Source organism: Daphnia pulex, chromosome 5, assembly GCF_021134715.1.
Source record: "Daphnia pulex isolate KAP4 chromosome 5, ASM2113471v1".
Classification (NCBI taxonomy): domain Eukaryota; kingdom Metazoa; phylum Arthropoda; class Branchiopoda; order Diplostraca; family Daphniidae; genus Daphnia; species Daphnia pulex.
The window spans coordinates 9,184,009-9,202,762 of NC_060021.1; the positions used below are offsets into that span (position 1 = coordinate 9,184,009).

The following is an 18,754-nucleotide window of genomic DNA, read 5'->3' on the forward strand; positions in this document are numbered from 1 at the left end:
AATAGAACACAGCCGTGAAGCCAATGTTGAATGACGATTTAAATGACGAACTTTAGAACGAAATGGAAAATGAGTTGTGATTGATCTAGGTTAACAAATTCTGTCTCGAGTTCTACTTTCAAGGAGCATTCCTAAGAATAAAATGAAAATTATTCAGCAGTAAAAACTATCATTGTGTAAATTTGTTTTAAATCAGCATTGTATTGTTTCATTATGCTGGATTGTTTAACATGTAATATGATGAGGTGAGAAACCTCGTTGAAGCGGGCATTGGACTGGCCAAATTTTCCGTTTGAACTTAAAAAGTTTATAAACGCAAGCCTGCTTGATAATTAATCAGAGATCACTTAGATCCAACACATCGACTTTGGGCAGATTTTCTTCGGTTTCTTGTTTCTTTTTCTCATCTTCTACCGCTGCTTCCACTGGTACTTGACGAGGTATATCCAATTTATTCCACGACATGGGTTCAGCTTTCTTGAGTTTGATTTCAACTTTGTTCGGTGTATATGTAACACTACTGTTCACAGTATCGATAATCTATCGAAACGAAATTGTGGTAATCGGATTCATATAAACAAGTTTAAACAGGCTGTACTTACTCCGCGCAATTCAATGTCAGAGTTATAGGATGGTCCGCCAGCAAGAAGATTGATTCTGACACGTAAACGGATTGGATTCACCTCAACATAAGTCAAGGATTCGTTGGTAGGATCGGGTTTTTTGCAGTAAATGTTGACAATTACGTGTGTTCCAGTTTGCATCCAATCTTGCCGACATTGAACTGATTTCTTGATTTGCTCCTCCTAGTCAAAAGGCATGGCACCGGTAAATTTCAATACTCGATTCGAAACTAAACAAATCCTATTATAAAAATTTACTTTTTCAGTTTTCCAGACGTGTGTTCCAGTTGAACAACCTTCTTGGTCTAAAAATGCTTGAAAATCGCTGGTTCGTCGAGTGCAACACGTCCAGTACTTGAGTCCTTCATGAAAGATGGGTACGCCAGCGTGATACGTACATGTTGAATCGTTACTAGACTCATTCACATACGTCTGGGGTAAAAAGTAATAGATGAACTGCAGTCTTCATATTATTGGAATATGTATCAGAAAAGTTACCTGCTTACAACCTCCATTCTTGCAAGATGCGCCAACTCTGATTCCATCGGACGTAAAGTTATTTTCTACTATTTGACTTGAGTTGTCAATGGCTTTAACTTTTTCCAATTCTTGTTGAAGACTAGCACTAATTGAGTATTTCAGTTTGATTAGAGGGGATTCAAAAGGAGGCCTCAGCAATGATGATGGCTTTATTGGTTCAGGAGCTTTATATTCAATTACTTCACTTGCTTTAGATTTATCAACTTCTGGTTTTTCTGGCTCTACAGGCTTCTCACCATTATGGGCTGATCTTGAACACCCCTATTGAAACCAAAGATTTGAATTGATAATGCAAATTCTATTGAATTATTTAGACTTAATATTTACTTTTATGTTGAGGAATTCTGTAAAATCTGTGCATTTTTTCTTACAACAAGACCACCCTTTGTAAGCATCATGGAAAAATGGAGCTCCAGGATGATGAATGCAAGCATCTGTAAGAAATAATCTTTTATTAAATATTAATTGAGTTGTTGCAAGAACATTTTAATTGTTAAGCTTGAATTTATAACTCATACCATCGCCATTTTGATCTGGATTAAATCTTTTTCCGCATCCTCTGTTGTAACACAGAGAGCCTTCAGATGACATTTTGAAAGATTTTCGCGTAAAATTTCTAGATTAAAAATTGCGAAGTCTTTTAATATCAACAACGACACGATAGTATGGTCGCATGTCCAAACTTCGAAACATTTTATATAGAAGGAAAATAAATAATTATTTAATTTTAAATTTACCTACACGATTATTGATATTAATCAATAAAATTATTTCGATTGATTGATGTAGAAAACTGTTTATAACCGGTGAAAAGTTGAAACCGTTTGAAACTTTTGGCAGAACTTGAGTTGAATGGGACGGCTACAGACGACTCCAGAAAGATTTGTGTATCAAAAAGGCGACACAGCTAGAGACACCTAGCGGTTTTCATAAGCAACGGTTCTAGAAAAATCTAGAAAAGTTATTTTTACTCTCAGCGCCCTATTTTCCGTTTTCAAGTCAACTGAAATGCAAACGTTTGGTAAATTAATAGATTCTTCTCAATCTGCCAATGTTTACGTTTATCCTTTTCTTTTAGAACCAGTAATTTCCGAAATTACCCAATTCGCCTCGAAGGTTAGTTACATGGCCTAATGGTACTATAATGGTAATATTCAGGATGATTTTTATCCTCAACTCGACGATAGCGGATAGCCCGATAGGATTGTAAAAATAAAATGTTGCGATTTCCCACCATCTGTGATTGGCGCTAGTTGATGTCGCCCCATTTCCCTTTGATAGCTACATACCGCGCGATTTACGTGGAAAAGTACAAATTAAAATGCGGATCTTGGAGCACGTTTACCGCTTACAGGTTTGTATCATAACGGAATGTTGTGTCAAACGTGCCTGCAAAATGTATCAGACATTCAGTTGCGTAAACCGGTGGAAGAACCACCGTCTGACCACACCGCAACCTGAAAAGTCGGAAGTAAAAGAAAAGTGGGGAACAGCGAGACAGATAATGACAGGGGAGGAGAGAGAGAGTCGAATAGAAAGTGGGTGGGGTCGTGTGTGTAGCCGTTGTGCTCGTTTCGTAAAAGAGAGTACCGTTCGCCCTCTTTCCTCTCCATGACCCAGCCCATCCGCCTGTTTTATTTCTTTTTCTACCAGGGACGACATGTCGGAAACAGCTTGGTTGGTCTGTGTAACACACCCTTCGGCCGCCCTTTCACATTTCTACCTCCCCCTCAGAGGTCGGCGATAGAAAGAAACTTCCGCCAACAGGCGCCCTATCGCCATCGGCAAGAAAAAGCAACACGCCTTCCTAAGAAATGGTCATATTTTCGAAACGGTTCCAGTGCACGAAACAAAACACCTACACAGTTTTCTACTCCTTAGAGCTACCTTTTATCCTGTTGTCAACAGAAGATATTGGAATGTTCATTCAGGACGCATCACATTTTTTTTAATATTTATGTAATGCATCTCCAATGTCACGAACCGCTATATGCGACAAATAAAAAACAAAAAACAACCGGGTCACACATCTGGGGCTTTCCATTAAAATTTCCCCTCTCACACAGGTGCACTTGTTCATACAGGAATTGTAGCCGAGTGAAATCTTTCAGTCTACCCGGAATTAGATCGTTCCATTTACATATAAGTTCGTACAGCGCGCGCTACAATTTTCTTTTTTTTTCTTGTTTTTATCCACACAACCGGGCAGCTGTCTATGCCACTAGCCAAAAAAAAAATTCGAGACAGGGGCCAATGAACGCGGGTACCACCCCACGGGGAGGCTTTCATCTCACCCTACTCCCACCCATTTCCCCCTTCTCCCTCCTTCTCCTTCCCTCCCCCGCAGCACTATCAAATGAAGAGAAACAGGCCAGGCCACTCCGATTCTCACTTAACGGCTTTCAGTTTACTGCTTTGCTCGCCAGATGGCTATTTTAGGTCACTGGATTTTGTTCTTTTACAGGCTTTCTAACCTTTATTTCCGTTCAAAGCTGAATTCTAAATCGTAATTTCTATTTTAAGCAAACTTTTCTTCCAAATAGAAACATTAATTCAGTTTAATATTCTAAATCAAACCGATTTATAATTCAGGAAATATTGGAAGCTTAGTAGAGTGGTCGGGCCGGGCGATTGTATTTAGCATTGATGGCAGTTTTTGGGGGAATGGAATGGGGGCTTCACAGAAAGTGAAGCTCTCCTCCCATAGTCCCATTGTTACGCCCCATACGCATCGACTCGTCCTCTCTTTTCCCTCTGCCAACAATTTTATCGCATCGTTCAGTTTTCACCGGGAAAAATAAAGAAAAAAAGGCAACGTTCGTACAACTGGACCGTGATCATCTAGCCCCAGTTGCATCTCTTCTCTCATTTGGGTGAGTTGACGCAACGTTTATTGTTTCTTACTTTGTGCCATATACCATAGCGCTGTGTGTGCGTCGTCGAGCTGTTTACAGGGCAGGGACAAGGGCGAGGCCAAACTTCCAGCGGCGTCCCTCCCTTTTCCTCCCCTCCTCCCCTTGATTCCCCCCCTCAATGTTTGGGAGGCTGTTCACCTTGCTGATTCTGCACACATAATCTGAACGATTCTACTATTGAGGAACTGTTGAACGACATTGCACGTGGATTTTGTGCTGTGCCCATCCGTGAGACTAAACATAATTTCGTGTTGACAAAAAGTAGTAGGCTCAATTCCTCGCTTTTCGTGTCCTAGTTTTTTTGTGACTAATCATCTCCCTTTATGGCGGGATGTTTTACTTCTATGGTTCAACCTGCCATGGCCACAACAACTCCTTCCAAAGTGAAGTGTGAGACTCAATCTACTGACGATGAGGTCTATATTATGAAATAGTTTATGCTATATTGTTTAAACACTGTGGTGTTACTCAAGTAGTGTTTCTGTTGGGCCGTACCCATTCCTTATCAACACTGATTGTTATCTTTATTTTTCTAGGAACGTTCAGAAGTCTTGTCACTCACCGTGACGGCTAAGAAGAAGAGGAAAGTGGGTGGTGCCGGAGAAGCCAAAGGGGGGGCACCTCCCCCCACCCTGATGAAGGCTACCAACTTGCAGGGCCAAGTGCTAACTCCGGCCCAACTTCAAAGTCTACTCCAACAAGTATATAGATAGCAACCCTTGACTAGGTTTTAATTACTCACTAAACCTTTTTTTTTCATCGATTTTCTTAGGCTGGTGTTGCTAATGGGGAAATACAGCAAAATGGAACTATTGCTACAAATACCCAAAACACTCAGTCACAGGCTCAGTCCAAAACTGTCAGTGTTAGTCCTTCCAATATTCTTTCATTGCAAGGACTGCAAGGGCAAATTATACAGGTTCTTAGCTTCATTTAATTATTTATATAATTAAAAATGACACCATCTGTTTATTTTAGACTGCACAGGGTGCACAGTTGTTGACATCTGGATCCAACAACAGTGCTGCAAGCGGAGGAGTTCAATACAGCATGTCACCTGCTTTCCAAACAGTGACCATTGATGGTCAAGAGGCCATCTTCATCCCAACAGGAGGGGGAGGGCAACAGGTGCAGATTGGTCACAATCAGGCTCTCTTGACATCCAATGGGCAAATCATCCGTGCCCCTACCAACCAGGCCCAGTCCTTACCCTTCACACTACAAAATGTTGGTGTACAATCAGGATCCCAAGGTGTGACAGTACGAACAGCCGGTGGTATGCAGCAAGTTCTCCAACTACCTATGCAGCAGACTGCTACCATTTCTGTGCAAGTGCCAGTCTCTACTGCTAATGGCCAAACAGTTTACCAGACATTACAGCTTCCTGTTCAGATGATATCTAGTGGTATACCTGGTCTGATGCAAGGAGGGACTCAAATGCAAGTTTTATCCCCTTTACAGGTAATTATTGACGCAACTCCGTTTTTAAGATTGTTAATAGCTTTAATTACTTCATTTGGATTGCTACTAGGTGCCCCAGCAACAGCAGTATGCGCAAATAATCAACGCCAATGGACAGATCCAGACTGTGCAAATAGCTAATTTGTCACAGATGGGTACGACAACGTTGTTGAGTCCTGGCGGCCAACAGCAGCAGCAACAGCAACAACAAACGACAACAACAAATAATTCTAATAGTAGTAACAATGCGTCGGGACCTTCGACCGTCACTATAACGCAGTCAAATGACGGCGCCCTGCAAATTAGCACGGTGGAAAATGGGTCTGGCGCGGGTAGCAATAACCAGTCGACCAACCAAAGTGCCAATGCTCAACAACAGCAGCAGCAACAACAGCAACAGCTTCAAAATGTATCGCAACAGATTACTATTGCAGGTATTTTTCAGGTTTTTATTTTATTTTTGCGAGTCAAATTTTTTGTTTACACATTTTTCTCATTTCTTCTTAGGTCTATCAGGAGGAAGTAACCAGCTAACAATGATACCAGCGTCTAGCCTTTCAGGATTGACACGAATGCAAACTGGATCCAATTTATTGCAGGGTTTCCCTATCCAGAATATCCCCGGATTGGGTAATGTCCAAGTGATACCAGCCTCTAGCCTCCAAGCCCTTACAGGCCAACAGACAATTTCAACAGTTTCCCAACAGTCTCAGCCAGTTCTTCCTCCAGGAACTCAAATAATAGGTATTTCCCCTACCAGCTATTGTTTAGATATAGGGCTAATAAATTAGCTACCCGAGAAGCCTCTTTGAATATGAACTAAATGAGACTTTTTTAGCTGCCTCTTCTTTAGGGCAGCAACTTCAACAGGACCCCAACGACCCGACAAAATGGCAGGTTGTTACAACGGGCACACCACAGGCTACCCAATTAGTAACTGTGGCATCAGCCCCTACTACCTCAAGTGGGCAGCTAGCGTCACCTACACCAGCAGAGGGGACAATGGAAGTGGTTATGACTTCCGATTCATCCACTCCTGCAGCTAACAACTCCAGTCCCGCTAAACCCCGCCTTCGTCGTGTCGCATGCACTTGTCCAAATTGCAAAGATGGTGAAGGGAAACAGTAAGAATATTTTGTAGTACTTGTAGCACGAAAAAGCAATCGACCTAAAATATTTCCTTTATCAAGGGTCGGCGAGAACAAGCGGAAAATTCATATTTGCCACCATCAAGGCTGTGGGAAAGTGTATGGTAAGACGTCTCATTTGCGTGCTCACCTAAGGTGGCACTCAGGTGATCGACCGTTTGTTTGTTCGTGGTATTATTGTGGTAAACGGTTTACGAGATCCGACGAACTTCAGGTAAATGTCTTCATAACTTTAACGTTTCAACTATGGGTTAAAATAACCGTTTTTCTTTCTTCCTTTTTTTTTTATAGAGACACAGGCGAACTCATACGGGGGAGAAACGCTTTCAATGCCCAGAATGTGGTAAACGTTTCATGCGAAGCGACCATCTTTCAAAACACATCAAGACTCACTCCAAATTACGTGGGGTAGGTTACTTGTGTTGGTACTTGTATAAATCAAATCAAGTATATAAATGTGATATTTTAGCATGTTCAGTCGGATGTTGCTGTGGACGGAGCGACCCAGATTGTATTTGCTGAACCATTGGAAGAGGGAGAAGATGGTCGAGAGGAAGAGGAAGAAGACGCAGAAGGTGAAGAAGGTGAAGACGGAGCCTCATCGGATGGGGACGAGAAGATGCTCATTATCCCTGGCGACGCTGTCGATGCCTCTGCTGTCGGTAACGAGTCTCAGATTGACGGATAAAGAAACCAACTGTATGTAGCATTCCTCTCTCATTGCGTCTCCTCCACCAAAGTCCACTTGCTCTGTGTGTATGTCTTTATTTTCTTTGCTATTATTCATTGGCTTTAGAGTGGTTATAGGGAGTTGGGAGCAAGAGCTTTAATTCATAACTAACATCTGGCGAATTATAATTCTAATATTCGATAATATGAGACGACTGCTCTCGATATATTATGTGTATGTTCCAAAACGACAAAATTGGACATTTTGACTTATACTGTGGTTAATTACTCTGCATATTTTTTTGAGTATTACCCATTTACCCAATTTGTTTGTAAACGGAAGGCCTTATTCACAATTTTTTAGACTTGGAATTGAAAATAAAAGTTGAACAGTTTACATGCAATTGTACTTAATGAATAAAGATATTTTCAGAAGGGAAATAATTTTGTATTCTCAACCCAGATAGAGAATTAATCAAACAGTGGAATGGTGACGAGTCAGTTCATTATAACTTGTCCCAGGTCCCAATAAAACAATCTTTAAGATCGGGTGTATTTGCCCCAAATGTGCAGCAGGAAAACAGATGCGATGAAGAGAAGAGACATAACCAAAACAGGGACTGGTCCACTGAAATCACAAGAATTCAGAATTAATGTAAAAATAAACAAGACTTTTAAACAATATCTTACACTTTCACTCCTGGGGAATCATCAGTGTAAAATTTCCACATGCCACCAGAGCTGGTGCCTCCTGCACGTGAGCGAGTGGCTGTTGTGGTGCTGCTGCTAGTGGTTTTTCTAAAAAAAAAAATAATACAGAAATATAAGATTGCACGATTCACACAATATGAGAAATGAATTCAGTTTATTTTACCTTTGTCTCACTGTACTTCCTGAACCAGCTCTTGGGCCTGAACCACCAGCATTTGGTGAACGGCCTCCAGCACCGACTGTAGTAGCACTTGCCGGGGCAGACGGCTGAAAATAGTAAGTGAATCAAAGAATTAAACACAAAACACGTAGAAAACATCATATGAAACTACGCCTACCATTATAAGGTGTTTTCAATTAGTCGTCTTTAACAAGCAACCTGACTGACACCGTATCTGGCTTGAATGTGAAACGTTAAACTTCCAACGCCGCTTCTGCCTTCCTGCGTGTAGCGGCTTTAGCTGTCAACGTCACCAGTGAAATAAGTGCCATCTATTCCAGAAACTCTAAGCTTCTCAACAAAACAACTTTAATACAAGGACGGTAGGTGGCGTTTTTCCTCTTGGGTGCTTGCATGATGCCTTTTTGTGAGGGCCCGCCGGCCCGTAGGAAATGGAGATAAATAAAATGGACGATTAAGTTAGTCCACTTAAGTCTATTTTTCATCTCGGACAGAAGGTGTTTTTGTAATCACAAAAAGGCAGCAGAGACATCTTACATGTCGAGATAAATATTGTGCCATTTTGAACAAATTTACCATGTCTTTTTTTTTATAAATGTGCGTTTTCGATGTGGTTCCGAATTTTACCGTTGCAAGCGTGCCTGTCTGCGTCTGTCGTCTCATGGTCGTCTTGCCTATGGACTGGTAGCACAAGGCACGAGACGAAGCACGTGAAGCAAAACTTCGGAGTCGTGTGGTGAAACCATTAATAATTCTTACCAGAATCTTTCCGCATTGCTTAACACAAGTGTCGAAAGAGTTTTTAAAAATCTGTGTATCAAGTAACATCATGTATAACCAGAAGCATCCAGGTATATTACTATATTTCTTAGATTTACTACCTCCTAATAGCTAATACATTATCACGACATTCACGAATTAATCAATTGAAGTAGACGTCGTTGGGACGTGGGGTTTTGTGCATTAATTTACATTTTGCTTACTTTTCTGCTGGTACATAGTTTTGTTGGAATAGTTTTAAAATTAAAATTTAGACCTTGTACTTTTTCCTGTTTTTGTGTGTGTGTGTTTTATATTCTCTGCTGGGTGTATGAATAGGTTAATCAGTCGATTTGTGAGTTGTTGTGCTGATTCATCTAAACATATTTACAAAAACAATTTGTTTTCCAGACTTCACAGTTGACCGCAATGGTTATGTAATTGTCTACATTGATGGTGCCTGCCCTGGAAATGGTAATCAGGGTGCGAGAGGTGGTATTGGTGTGTGGTTTGGAAACAACCATCCATTGTAAGTAGCAGAAAATGTGAAATATAATTATAATATGGTTAATTATTAATATATTATAATGCAGGAATGTAAGTGAACCACTAAGAAGACATGAATTTATTCATACAAATCCTACCAATCAGGTGGCTGAAATAAAAGCTGCCATCAGAGCATGTGAGCTCTTGAGAAATTATGGTACACAGCAGCTAATTTTTTTGTTTTTCTTGATTTTGTGTTAACAATTATTAATCGGGCAGGTGTCCAACGTGTTGTCATCTTCACCGATTCTCAATACTTGATCGATTCAATAACCGATTGGATTTTCACATGGCAGAGTAATGGCTGGCGGACGTCCCAAGGTCAACCTGTCGTACACAAAGCTCTATATGAACAGCTTCTTTTTTGGACTCGAGATTTCGATTGTGTTGAATGGGTATCATATCTTGTTTGGAAAAGTCAGTAGATAGTAGAGTTAATTCATTTCATTCTGATTTTTTAGTCTCACGTTCCCTCGCACTACAACAAGGCCGACTCCTTGGCTAAAGTAGGTGCTGAAAGCTATTAAAATGAAGTTTTCAATCATTCAATGCGACAAACTTTCTCAATTAATTTGGTTATCTTACATTAGAAGACTCCCCATGCAAATAATCTTTAAAATTTTTTGTTCTGTTGTAGGGGACTTAAATTTGGGTTTTATTTAATTCATTTGAGTAATAATGTGTGTTACATTTCTTTTGTTCATTTAAACTAGAATTTGGATATAAAATATTCTGTTATCATGTTATGCTATGCATATTGTTTGGTTTCAGGATTTTATTTTTGTGATGTTACACAAGAAATCATCAGTTCATGCTGTAGAACCTGTCGATTGCTGCGGTTATATATTTTTTTTTTTTACATCTGTATCTTGATAAGGTTTATTAGCCAGATGGAATCTGAGCTGAACTATGCTCATGGTTTTGTTGCTTGCAGCCAGCTGGTGAAAGTTGTACTGGCAAATTGAGCTGATGTAGTCGGTGGTACTGGTATTCTACTGTTCTATTGCAGGTTGCAGTAGTTTGTCGTTACTGCCTGCCTTTTTGGAATTGATGCTTCCGTGAGTCTTACTTCACTGTTAAGTCGTACTCCAGATTTTGAAGCCCTCATTATATCAGATTCTTTACTGTCACTCTAGAGGTTGCTGCGCCCACTACAACGATTATTCATTAAAGACGATCTAAAATTGATTAATTTGAGGTAATGATTGTTGTCGCTACAAGCTTATTTGGAAAGTATCGACTTATAAAGAAATCTACATTCTCATATCAGGTTAATCCTTCGGCGCCGTTCTATAGACTTGATCCATTTAGTGAAACAGAGAAAACATTGCTGAAATTCAATGTAGATGTTGCTACATGCATCTGGGCTCCTTTCTTTTCTGTGGCACAGTTTCCCGAACTAACCACTAACCAACGCCCGCCGGTGGTCACTCACCCGCTGTTATAACCAGGAGGATGAGGAGGGCTCTGGTGCGACCATACATGTACTTCCGCTGCGACACACCTGTAGTCACCTACCACAGGAATGTGCCCAGGTACCCGCAAATTTAGTTATTTTGGTTTATTATCTACTGATAACCTACTAGCTTTAAACTCTGTGTTTAATAATTCTTAAATTTAGGTCTTTCTTGCGAGTCGCAAACGAAGTGTTGCGAGTGCACGAGAGAATGAAAAAGCTGCTGCAAGTCACTTTCTCGTCTTAAGGGCCCACTATAGACTTTTTAACTTGGGGTTAACATCTGGAGTAAAAATAAGATTGGATGAGAAATCTGTTTAATTGGTCTATCCATCAAATTGGCCTAGTAAGCCGAAGTCTTGATGTATTTGGTCTATGGATTTGGTCTTTGAAATTGTTTTATTAATGTTAATGGCTTGCTGGCTAGGATACTGAAGAGTGAAGAGAACATCTGGCGGCCAGATTTGCCAGTTGTTGGGGCGTAGTGGAAGTAAGCTAGCCCCTTAATCTATCTACTTCCAAGTTCTAGTTATCTTGGTTCCCCCTTCCCTGGTAAGTTGAAGTGTGGGTTTTGAAAATAAAAGCCGTCATTATTAATTTCAAATACCCTATTACCGCTCAGAAAATGCATTTTATGAACTCATACCATAACCTTAATATAATGTCGTTAATTAAAAAACCATGTTTCATAAATACAGAGCAACAGTTGCAAAGCCAATATTTATTTTGTGCACATAATTAAGTAACAAAGGTTAGGTTATTGTATATTATATACCTGTCCGAGATTTATCTTACCAGTAGCTTTTTTCCTCGTTGCATGCATAAATGCTAGTCAATTTGTTTAAACTCATACATGCAGTCAATCAAGAAAGGGAAACAACTGCATTGATTGATTGTGCCAGGGAGAGTTACCTGGACAAAGAAGAAGAGAGATGGATTTGAAGCCATTTTGGCTAGGGAACAATAAACATAGAAGTTTCCAGGTTAGACTCATGATTCTCCAGAAGTTTTCATCAAATCATGCACCTTCCAAGTCCTCGTTCGACCAGGGCCCTCCTCATCCTCCTGATTCCAGTGAGTGAATGCGTGGTGTCACTTTCCAAACAACTATAACGGTGGTGAGAATCTCGCCTGAAAGGCGAAAATATTTAGATATAAATTTCAAACAATATATAGCAACAGCAAGTGATACCTCAAATCTATCAATTATGTTACATTGTCCTAAATTAGAACTAAGGGGCAGTTACCACAACCTCTTGAGTGGCAGTATTATTTTGCTGTTATCTACAAAAGGGAAGAGTAAGCAGCAAAGAATTGGATCTGGGGAAGGCATCAATATCTTAAAGATTTACCACAATTTGACAGGGGAAGCTAACCTGAAATATTATCATAAAAATGAAATGACAGTAGAAACTATTTAGCTTTGGAAGACATAGCTTGCATTACTGGATCGGATAACTTGATTTCTATTGTCACAAGCCACCTAGGTCACAAGAACAACTTCAGCTGAAATTTAAGCCAAACATAAAAGCAACAAGAACCATTAGCTATATATGTTGTGTTATCTATTAATTAAAAACCATCCAACTTACCTAAAAATCCTAATCTAAATTTGTTTAGATTTTTTTAAGTAACTTATGATGTGTTCTGTGTTGTGTAACTTAGGACCAGACGATCGAAGCCATAGACAAGCCAATGCTACTCTCCAATTATCAATGGTCATGGAAACCTACAGAAGAAAAGAAAGATTTATCACAGATAAGGTAAAATGCAGAATGACAGGAATAAAGCTAAAAGGGTGATACAGGTGATTATTAATTTAATTAGATTCCCAGTCCCTAGAGTGGGGATCAAATGAGCCAGGAACATGCTGTTGTTGTCAGATAGGGTAGTGTGGAAAGGATTTTTCATCTTCACAATCGTTTGTGATTGACTTTACATTTGCTGTTGCCTTGTAGTATGTAGCCTAGTAGAATGCCACAATGAATAACACATTCTGAATAACTGGCAGGTTTACCTTACCAACTGGGTTTTTTCCCTCTGCTTTCAGCAGTCCACTGTCCAGCACTGATTGCCCAGCTACTGAAACGTCTGGAATCACTTGCAGACAACATGATCGGATATCTGTCTGGAGACTTGAGTGCCTTTCTCGGCTTCTCCTCAGTGTAGAAGTTAAAGTGGCGTTCAATATCACCTTGGGGATTTCGTCTTTTGTGATGTGTGATGCTGCGTGGTGGCTTTTTGATGAATTTTGCATGGAGAATTACGTGAGTATCAAAATGATTTGTTACCTTTGTTTGCCAGTTCTTTCAATTGAATGTCAACGAGCTAGAGCGGACATTGTTTTCATGTTACATTTAAACGTGTATTCTTTCTGACGCTAGACGGCAGGCATAGCCTTTGATAATTTTTTACCTGTTAGAATCAGTTTAAATGCGCTTACTTTGCACATCTCTGTAGAATTTTCTCAATGCTACTTCAAACAAATTTTGGGTGATAACTGTCAGTTTCTGTTTCAGCAACAAAGCTCACTTGTTAGATTTTTAATTATGTGTATTTTTTTTCTACTTCCGGTTTCCTCATTTCAGTCAGTAGTTCAGTAAATATTCATTCGACGTCCAAAATAACCACATATTCGTGATCCTCGTCAAATTTGTGGTAAAGTTCATGTTTTTTTTTGTACGTTTTCGTACTTCCGGTTTTGAAAATTTTCCTGAACTATAGTTCAGGAAAATTCTCGATTTTGGCCAAAATCTGGATTTCGTTTAAATCACATCTAATCGACCCTAAATTTCATGGAGATCACGAATATCTGGTTTATTTTTTCGGCCATCATCATCCGGCTCTTTTCCCTTCACACGCTAGGCCACAGCCAACGCCTCCAGCGACAAGACGAGCTCCTGCTCCACCTACCATCAATCTGCCAGCATGCGTCTCTCACCAAGGCCCTGTCGTTCCATACCAGCCAATTTCTTCGCCTCACTCTCCTCTCGGGACTTCGCCTACCACGAACTCCGGCGCTTCCAGTCCCTCTCTCGAACTAGGAGTAGACGATCTGGACGGCAGCTTGCCTGACGAAGAAGACGGTCCAACTCCTGCCAACCTCTTCTACGAACACTGGGCTCCCATAATCATGGAGTGCTCCTCCAGGACTGAGCTGGACACGATCGCATCTGATCTCGCTGCCGACTGGCACTCTCGCACTTCGAAAGACGACCCATCTAACAGTGAGGCCTCTAGACCTCCTCGTCCTCCTCGTACGTCACCTCAAAGGTCCAACACGCGTAGGCACCAGTCCAGGCAACAACAGCGAATCCGTCAGAAGAACAATGCCAAGCGATGGGAGGCGGCCAGCAAACTCCAAGCACTCTTCAAAAGATACCCGAAGAGGGCCGTACGCAAGGTTCTGGGCGAGACATCGCAGTGCTACACTGGCTCCATCGAGTCCGCCACACTCTTCCTCAAGGCCACCTATGAGCAGCCTCGCCCTCCGGAAGCGGACATTATGGTAGCGAAAGCGGCGTACGACGCATGCTCTTGGGCCCCTCTGTCCGATGACGACCTCTCCTTGCTCTCACTTCCACCATCGAGCCAGGAGGTCGCACACAAGCTCAAACGGGCCTCCAATACTTCTCCTGGAGCTGACGGCGTTGAATACAAAGACATTCTTCGTCTGGACCCTTTTGGGCGGCTGCTTGAGCTCCTATACGCTGCGGTCTGGCTCTACGGCATTCCTGCCTGTTGGAAATCGGCTCGCACCATCCCGGTATACAAGAAGGGCCCTACTGACGACTACGGCAATTTCAGGCCCATATCGCTGCTTTCCACCATATACAAGCTCTTCTCGAGCTCCATAGCATCCCGCCTTACCGCAGTCGCGTCCGACAATGACTGGTTGTCATTTGAACAGAAGGGCTTCCTTCCTGGGGTCCATGGAATACAAGAACACACCATGCTGCTGGAATCGGCCATCGAACAGGCCAAGCTCAGGAAAAGCCGACTCACCATCTGCTGGCTCGACCTTGCCAACGCCTTTGGCTCGCTCCCCCACGATTTCCTCCATCAACTCTTTCAGAGTCTTCCGATCCCGACAGAGCTCCGTGACATTCTCACTGACATCTACACCAACAGCATCTTCCAGTTTGTTGTCAACAAGGAACTGGTCACCGTTCATCCCACGTCCGGTGTCCGTCAGGGAGATGGACTAAGCTCCATCATCTTCAACCTTGCCGCTGAGCCCCTCATCCGCTGCGCCAAGGATCCTACCAACCAAGGCTTTAATCTCTTCGGCTCCCTGCTGAAGGCCACTGCTTACGCGGATGACCTCTCCCTCATTGGATCCTCTCCTGATCAGCTTCAGCCTACTCTTGACGCCATGCTTGCCGTGGCGGCGAAACTCGGGCTCAGGTTCAACGTCGCAAAATGCTCTTTCCTCTCCCTGTCCAAGGGTAAGGCCACCAACTCATCTCTCCTGCACATTCATGGCACCTCTCTTCGCTGCTTGGAGGAAGGAGAGAGCGAGTGCTACTTAGGAGTCCCCATGGGCACTCGTCTAACATTTCGACCCGTCTGTGATCTGCCCGACAAGCTGATTAAGGTCGCCGATTCTGACTTGGCGCCTTGGCAAAAACTGGAGGTTTACAGAGCCCACCTACTGCCGTCTCTCTCTCATCATCTCGCCACAGGGAGGGTCCTTCGCGGTTTTCTCAATGAGATGGATGCTCGCTGTGCCGAATTCCTCCGTTTCGTTGCCAACGTCCCCCACACTGCTCATAACGGCTTCCTCTATTCTGATCGCAGGGCTGGCGGCTTAGGCGCCTCTCAACTGGCAAAAGATTCGGACATCTGGATCATCGCTCGTGCCACTCAACTCCTCGATAGCAACGATCCGGTTGTCCGCCTCACTGCCAGAGCCCAGCTCAGCCAAAACATCTCCAGGGGATTCGACGGCAATCCACCTGATCCGCTGCCTCTTTCTAACTACCTCTCTGGCTCGTTAGAAGGTGGACTCTATGACACCCGTTTCTACAAGTGCGGCTCCAATACCTGGTCCCGTGCCAGGAAATCAGCACGAAGACTCGAGGTTAGGATCGATGTATCCGGCGATGAATCGACCAAAGTGATCGCCGACGACGTCTCCTGCCTCTCTCTGAAAGCTGTAAGGGGCCTCCGCACAGTCATCCGGAAACGCTGGACAATCTCCCTCACGAATGCCTTGCATCAGGGCAGGGTAGCAAGGGGGCTACTACTTGACCCATCTAACGACGTTGCCCGCCTCTCATCTCATCGGACCTGCCTCTCATTCAACGAGTGGAATCTCATCCACAAGAGCCGCCTCGGCCTGCTTCCGCTCCTCGGTAATCCTGGTTACTCTGCTCCCAACACCAAGTGCAGGAGATGCAAGGTCGATGCCGAGACTACCTCACACGTGACCAGCCATTGCCGCAGTAATCTTCCGGCCATTGGCCGCCGACACGACCTTGTGCTGGCGGAAATTGTGAAAACCATCACCAGGGCCGGCCATGCAGCGACTGTCAACAGAGTCTTCCCTGGCTCAACCCTGAGGCCGGACATAGTCATCTTCTCGACCGACCCACCAACAATAATTGATCTCACCATCACCTTCGACGCTCCTGAGTCCCTCGACGCTGGCCATGCCAGAAAAATAGAGAAATACAGCTGCCTGGGGTTAACTCTCCCCTTCGTTATTGGCGCCTTGGGATCCTGGCTCCCTTCAAACAACGCGGTTGCTGTCGCCCTCAACATCCCCCCGGCTCCTTGGCGCCGCCTCCGGAGGAAGTGCCGTCTGATGGCTATCCAGGGATCTGTCTCCATTATTCATCGCCACATCCGCGGACATGGGGACGACCAGGAAGCCAGTACTCCAGCTCCGTAATGGTTTTGCATGTGATTATATGACATGTATCGCATGAATTTGTTCTCCATCGTTGCATCGTAGTGTATTATATCTCGTTTTTCATCGCTCTGTATACTATTTCCATTGTTCCATCTCTCGTCTAACTTCGCCTAGTCAATTGAAATTCCTCATCGTACATCTACTAATCTTTTATAATGATATGTCTTTGTCACGCCGTCGTGAAATACAGCTCTATGTCTCAGGAAAATTCTCGATTTTGGCCAAAATCTGGATTTCGTTTAAATCACATCTAATCGACCCTAAATTTCATGGAGATCACGAATATCTGGTTTATTTTTTCGGCAGCCCAATGGTTAAGGCGCTATCGACTACTTCCGGTATACTTCCGGAAAATTTTCATAAAACTAGCAAGTGAGCTTTATTCTCTGCACAATTCTAAGCACTCCTTGCCAGTTTAAGCAAACAGAAATGGCCTTTTTGATTACTTTTGTGACTTTTGTGACTATCTAAAGCCGGTCCTTTAGATAGTGAGTTTTGGACGTGTCTAATAGATGGCGTGAAAGAATATTGTGTTGATATGTGCTTATGGCGGCTCGTTGTCAACAGTTCAGCTACAGCTATTTTCTTCGACAATTACAAAGGAATTCGTATGTAAATTGGATAGATTTCGTGTGCAATTTGTTGGGCATGTGTTCTTTTCTGTTTATGTGTTTAATAACTTAAATATTTCTCATTAATTTCCAGGAGAATTTGTGTAAGGGGCATGCAGCCTAGTGTCAACTATTGTGTTATAAATCCTAGTATCCTACTGAATATGTCATCCGGTAACAACCAACACTAGCTTTAGTACAGTATTGCTGGGACAAAAATATTGTTCTCATCTTTTATTTGGATTCATCATAATTATCGGCTGATTTTATTGGACTTGCTAGATCACCAACCCTAGAATGGACCATTATTCTCGCATTCCATCTTCTAGAGAACCTTGGGTAACTGATTGGTGGTTTTGTGTGTAAGTTTATTTTTCATGTCACTGAACTTTCTTTGTTGCAGTCTAATGTTTATTTAAAATATTGTTCTGCACTAATGTCTATCTAATGTTTAAGTTAAATTATTCTTTTAGATCATAGACATCAAGCACATTGATGACACAAATTATAAACAAGGTGACTTAATTTTTATTTTTTTTTACAGGTCTCTAATCTTGCACGCCAGCCTTTATGAGAAGTCATGTCCTGTGAAGAAAAGGGACAATGACTTTACAGTCATCAAGGTCATTTATTTGTTTGGTAACCCGTTGGCTGCTAGCCTGCTACCCTTGAACATCCCTTTTTACTTCCTTAAACAGTCCCTCTTGATTTGAGGTATTGCTTTCTTTTTCTAAAACCTAATTTAAAATTATTGTTATCCTAATAAATGTTCATTCTGCCTACAGGGTAACTCCTTCGCCACTTATCCATGGGTGAAAACTGAAAAGAGAAAGCTGTAATTCAGATGTCTAAGCCGGAAGCCTACTATGGTTAATCGCTCTCGTAATAACTGTTCCTCAACTCTTCGCTCTTTTTCCGGTTTCTCTTAACCATTTGCCAGGTAGTCAATTAAGACAGTGATGTCTCCCCCTGTCTTGATTGTGTGCGAGTTTCAAAAGCAGTTTATCACCCAAATGAGACAAAAGGAGTTGGTTAGGTTTGTTTTATATGGGTATAAACTGCTTTAAAATTTGCACAGACCAACATTTGTCTTGTACCGGACGCTTTGTTTATTAAATTTCAATCATTTTTGCCAAAATTGTAGAATTTTAATGATTTAATTCAATTAACTTTAAGTTTAATTCGATTAACTTAATCAATTTAATTACATCAATTTA

General features: G+C 42.1%; 4 protein-coding genes and 2 long non-coding RNA genes across 12 annotated transcripts; 3 read left to right on the top strand and 3 right to left on the bottom strand.

The window, feature by feature from the left end:
• Nucleotides 1–181: 181 nt before the first annotated feature.
• LOC124194355 (cysteine and histidine-rich domain-containing protein 1-like) lies at nucleotides 182–2,337 on the bottom strand. Of its 3 annotated transcripts, none has more exons than XM_046588509.1 (7): nucleotides 1,901–2,337; nucleotides 1,682–1,779; nucleotides 1,491–1,597; nucleotides 1,122–1,424; nucleotides 882–1,055; nucleotides 603–806; nucleotides 182–540 (listed from the first exon to the last, which is right to left on the bottom strand). In XM_046588509.1, exons 2-7 carry the CDS (start codon nucleotides 1,752–1,754, stop codon nucleotides 337–339), a joined length of 1,065 nt encoding a protein of 354 aa, XP_046444465.1. In that variant the 5' UTR covers nucleotides 1,755–1,779; nucleotides 1,901–2,337; the 3' UTR covers nucleotides 182–336. The 3 variants fall into 3 exon arrangements, with proteins under 3 accessions (XP_046444465.1, XP_046444466.1, XP_046444467.1); XM_046588510.1 differs by having other exon boundaries at nucleotides 1,905–2,060; XM_046588511.1 differs by having other exon boundaries at nucleotides 1,682–1,776; nucleotides 1,901–2,060.
• A 1,489-nt stretch (nucleotides 2,338–3,826) lies between these two features.
• On the top strand, nucleotides 3,827–7,753 carry LOC124194350 (transcription factor Sp1-like). 3 transcript variants are annotated; one of them, XM_046588499.1, is made up of 10 exons: nucleotides 3,827–4,494; nucleotides 4,615–4,779; nucleotides 4,851–4,997; nucleotides 5,057–5,539; nucleotides 5,610–5,973; nucleotides 6,047–6,283; nucleotides 6,378–6,663; nucleotides 6,730–6,901; nucleotides 6,979–7,095; nucleotides 7,157–7,753. In XM_046588499.1, the coding sequence occupies exons 1-10, from the start codon at nucleotides 4,402–4,404 to the stop codon at nucleotides 7,373–7,375; spliced, it is 2,283 nt and encodes a 760-aa protein (XP_046444455.1). In that variant the 5' UTR covers nucleotides 3,827–4,401; the 3' UTR covers nucleotides 7,376–7,753. The 3 variants fall into 3 exon arrangements, with proteins under 3 accessions (XP_046444455.1, XP_046444456.1, XP_046444454.1); XM_046588500.1 differs by having other exon boundaries at nucleotides 3,827–4,036; XM_046588498.1 differs by having other exon boundaries at nucleotides 4,043–4,494; nucleotides 7,166–7,753.
• Nucleotides 7,754–7,782: 29 nt separating this feature from the next.
• LOC124194357 (protein transport protein Sec61 subunit beta-like) lies at nucleotides 7,783–8,560 on the bottom strand. The gene is made up of 4 exons (XM_046588513.1): nucleotides 8,406–8,560; nucleotides 8,231–8,334; nucleotides 8,047–8,154; nucleotides 7,783–7,984 (listed from the first exon to the last, which is right to left on the bottom strand). The coding sequence occupies exons 1-4, from the start codon at nucleotides 8,406–8,408 to the stop codon at nucleotides 7,897–7,899; spliced, it is 303 nt and encodes a 100-aa protein (XP_046444469.1). The 5' UTR covers nucleotides 8,409–8,560; the 3' UTR covers nucleotides 7,783–7,896.
• Nucleotides 8,561–8,906: 346 nt separating this feature from the next.
• Nucleotides 8,907–10,418, top strand: LOC124194356 (ribonuclease H1-like). The gene is made up of 5 exons (XM_046588512.1): nucleotides 8,907–9,099; nucleotides 9,419–9,536; nucleotides 9,601–9,710; nucleotides 9,773–9,948; nucleotides 10,015–10,418. Exons 1-5 carry the CDS (start codon nucleotides 9,078–9,080, stop codon nucleotides 10,078–10,080), a joined length of 492 nt encoding a protein of 163 aa, XP_046444468.1. The 5' UTR covers nucleotides 8,907–9,077; the 3' UTR covers nucleotides 10,081–10,418.
• Nucleotides 10,419–11,618: 1,200 nt separating this feature from the next.
• On the bottom strand, nucleotides 11,619–13,313 carry LOC124194358. Of its 3 annotated transcripts, none has more exons than XR_006874741.1 (5): nucleotides 13,032–13,313; nucleotides 12,927–12,975; nucleotides 12,602–12,738; nucleotides 12,202–12,515; nucleotides 11,619–12,140 (listed from the first exon to the last, which is right to left on the bottom strand). It is a non-coding gene; the product is annotated as an uncharacterized LOC124194358 (long non-coding RNA). The 3 variants fall into 3 exon arrangements; XR_006874740.1 differs by having other exon boundaries at nucleotides 12,202–12,385; nucleotides 12,456–12,515; nucleotides 12,602–12,975; XR_006874739.1 differs by having other exon boundaries at nucleotides 12,602–12,975.
• Nucleotides 13,314–17,358: 4,045 nt separating this feature from the next.
• On the top strand, nucleotides 17,359–18,664 carry LOC124194359. The gene is made up of 5 exons (XR_006874742.1): nucleotides 17,359–17,534; nucleotides 17,632–17,711; nucleotides 17,820–17,899; nucleotides 18,082–18,251; nucleotides 18,323–18,664. It is a non-coding gene; the product is annotated as an uncharacterized LOC124194359 (long non-coding RNA).
• Nucleotides 18,665–18,754: the final 90 nt, after the last annotated feature.

What these genes read in the sequence shown, in the direction of transcription:
- LOC124194355 (XM_046588509.1), bottom strand. Translation starts at nt 1,754, where the DNA reads ATGTCATCTGAAGGCTCTCTGTGTTACAACAGAGGATGCGGAAAAAGA. An exon ending in ACGTCTGGAAAACTGAAAAA is followed by an intron (nt 807 to 881) that starts GTAAATTTTTAT and finishes CCTTTTGACTAG; the next exon opens with GAGGAGCAAATCAAGAAATC. An exon ending in CTGACATTGAATTGCGCGGA is followed by an intron (nt 541 to 602) that starts GTAAGTACAGCC and finishes TCGTTTCGATAG; the next exon opens with ATTATCGATACTGTGAACAG.
- LOC124194350 (XM_046588499.1), top strand. Translation starts at nt 4,402, where the DNA reads ATGGCGGGATGTTTTACTTCTATGGTTCAACCTGCCATGGCCACAACA. An exon ending in GCAACAGATTACTATTGCAG is followed by an intron (nt 5,974 to 6,046) that starts GTATTTTTCAGG and finishes ATTTCTTCTTAG; the next exon opens with GTCTATCAGGAGGAAGTAAC. An exon ending in TCCAGGAACTCAAATAATAG is followed by an intron (nt 6,284 to 6,377) that starts GTATTTCCCCTA and finishes AGACTTTTTTAG; the next exon opens with CTGCCTCTTCTTTAGGGCAG.
- LOC124194357 (XM_046588513.1), bottom strand. An exon ending in GGAAGTACAGTGAGACAAAG is followed by an intron (nt 8,155 to 8,230) that starts GTAAAATAAACT and finishes TTTTTTTTTTAG; the next exon opens with AAAAACCACTAGCAGCAGCA. An exon ending in GATTCCCCAGGAGTGAAAGT is followed by an intron (nt 7,985 to 8,046) that starts GTAAGATATTGT and finishes TTGTGATTTCAG; the next exon opens with TGGACCAGTCCCTGTTTTGG.
- LOC124194356 (XM_046588512.1), top strand. Translation starts at nt 9,078, where the DNA reads ATGTATAACCAGAAGCATCCAG. An exon ending in GTATAACCAGAAGCATCCAG is followed by an intron (nt 9,100 to 9,418) that starts GTATATTACTAT and finishes TTTGTTTTCCAG; the next exon opens with ACTTCACAGTTGACCGCAAT. An exon ending in TTTGGAAACAACCATCCATT is followed by an intron (nt 9,537 to 9,600) that starts GTAAGTAGCAGA and finishes ATTATAATGCAG; the next exon opens with GAATGTAAGTGAACCACTAA.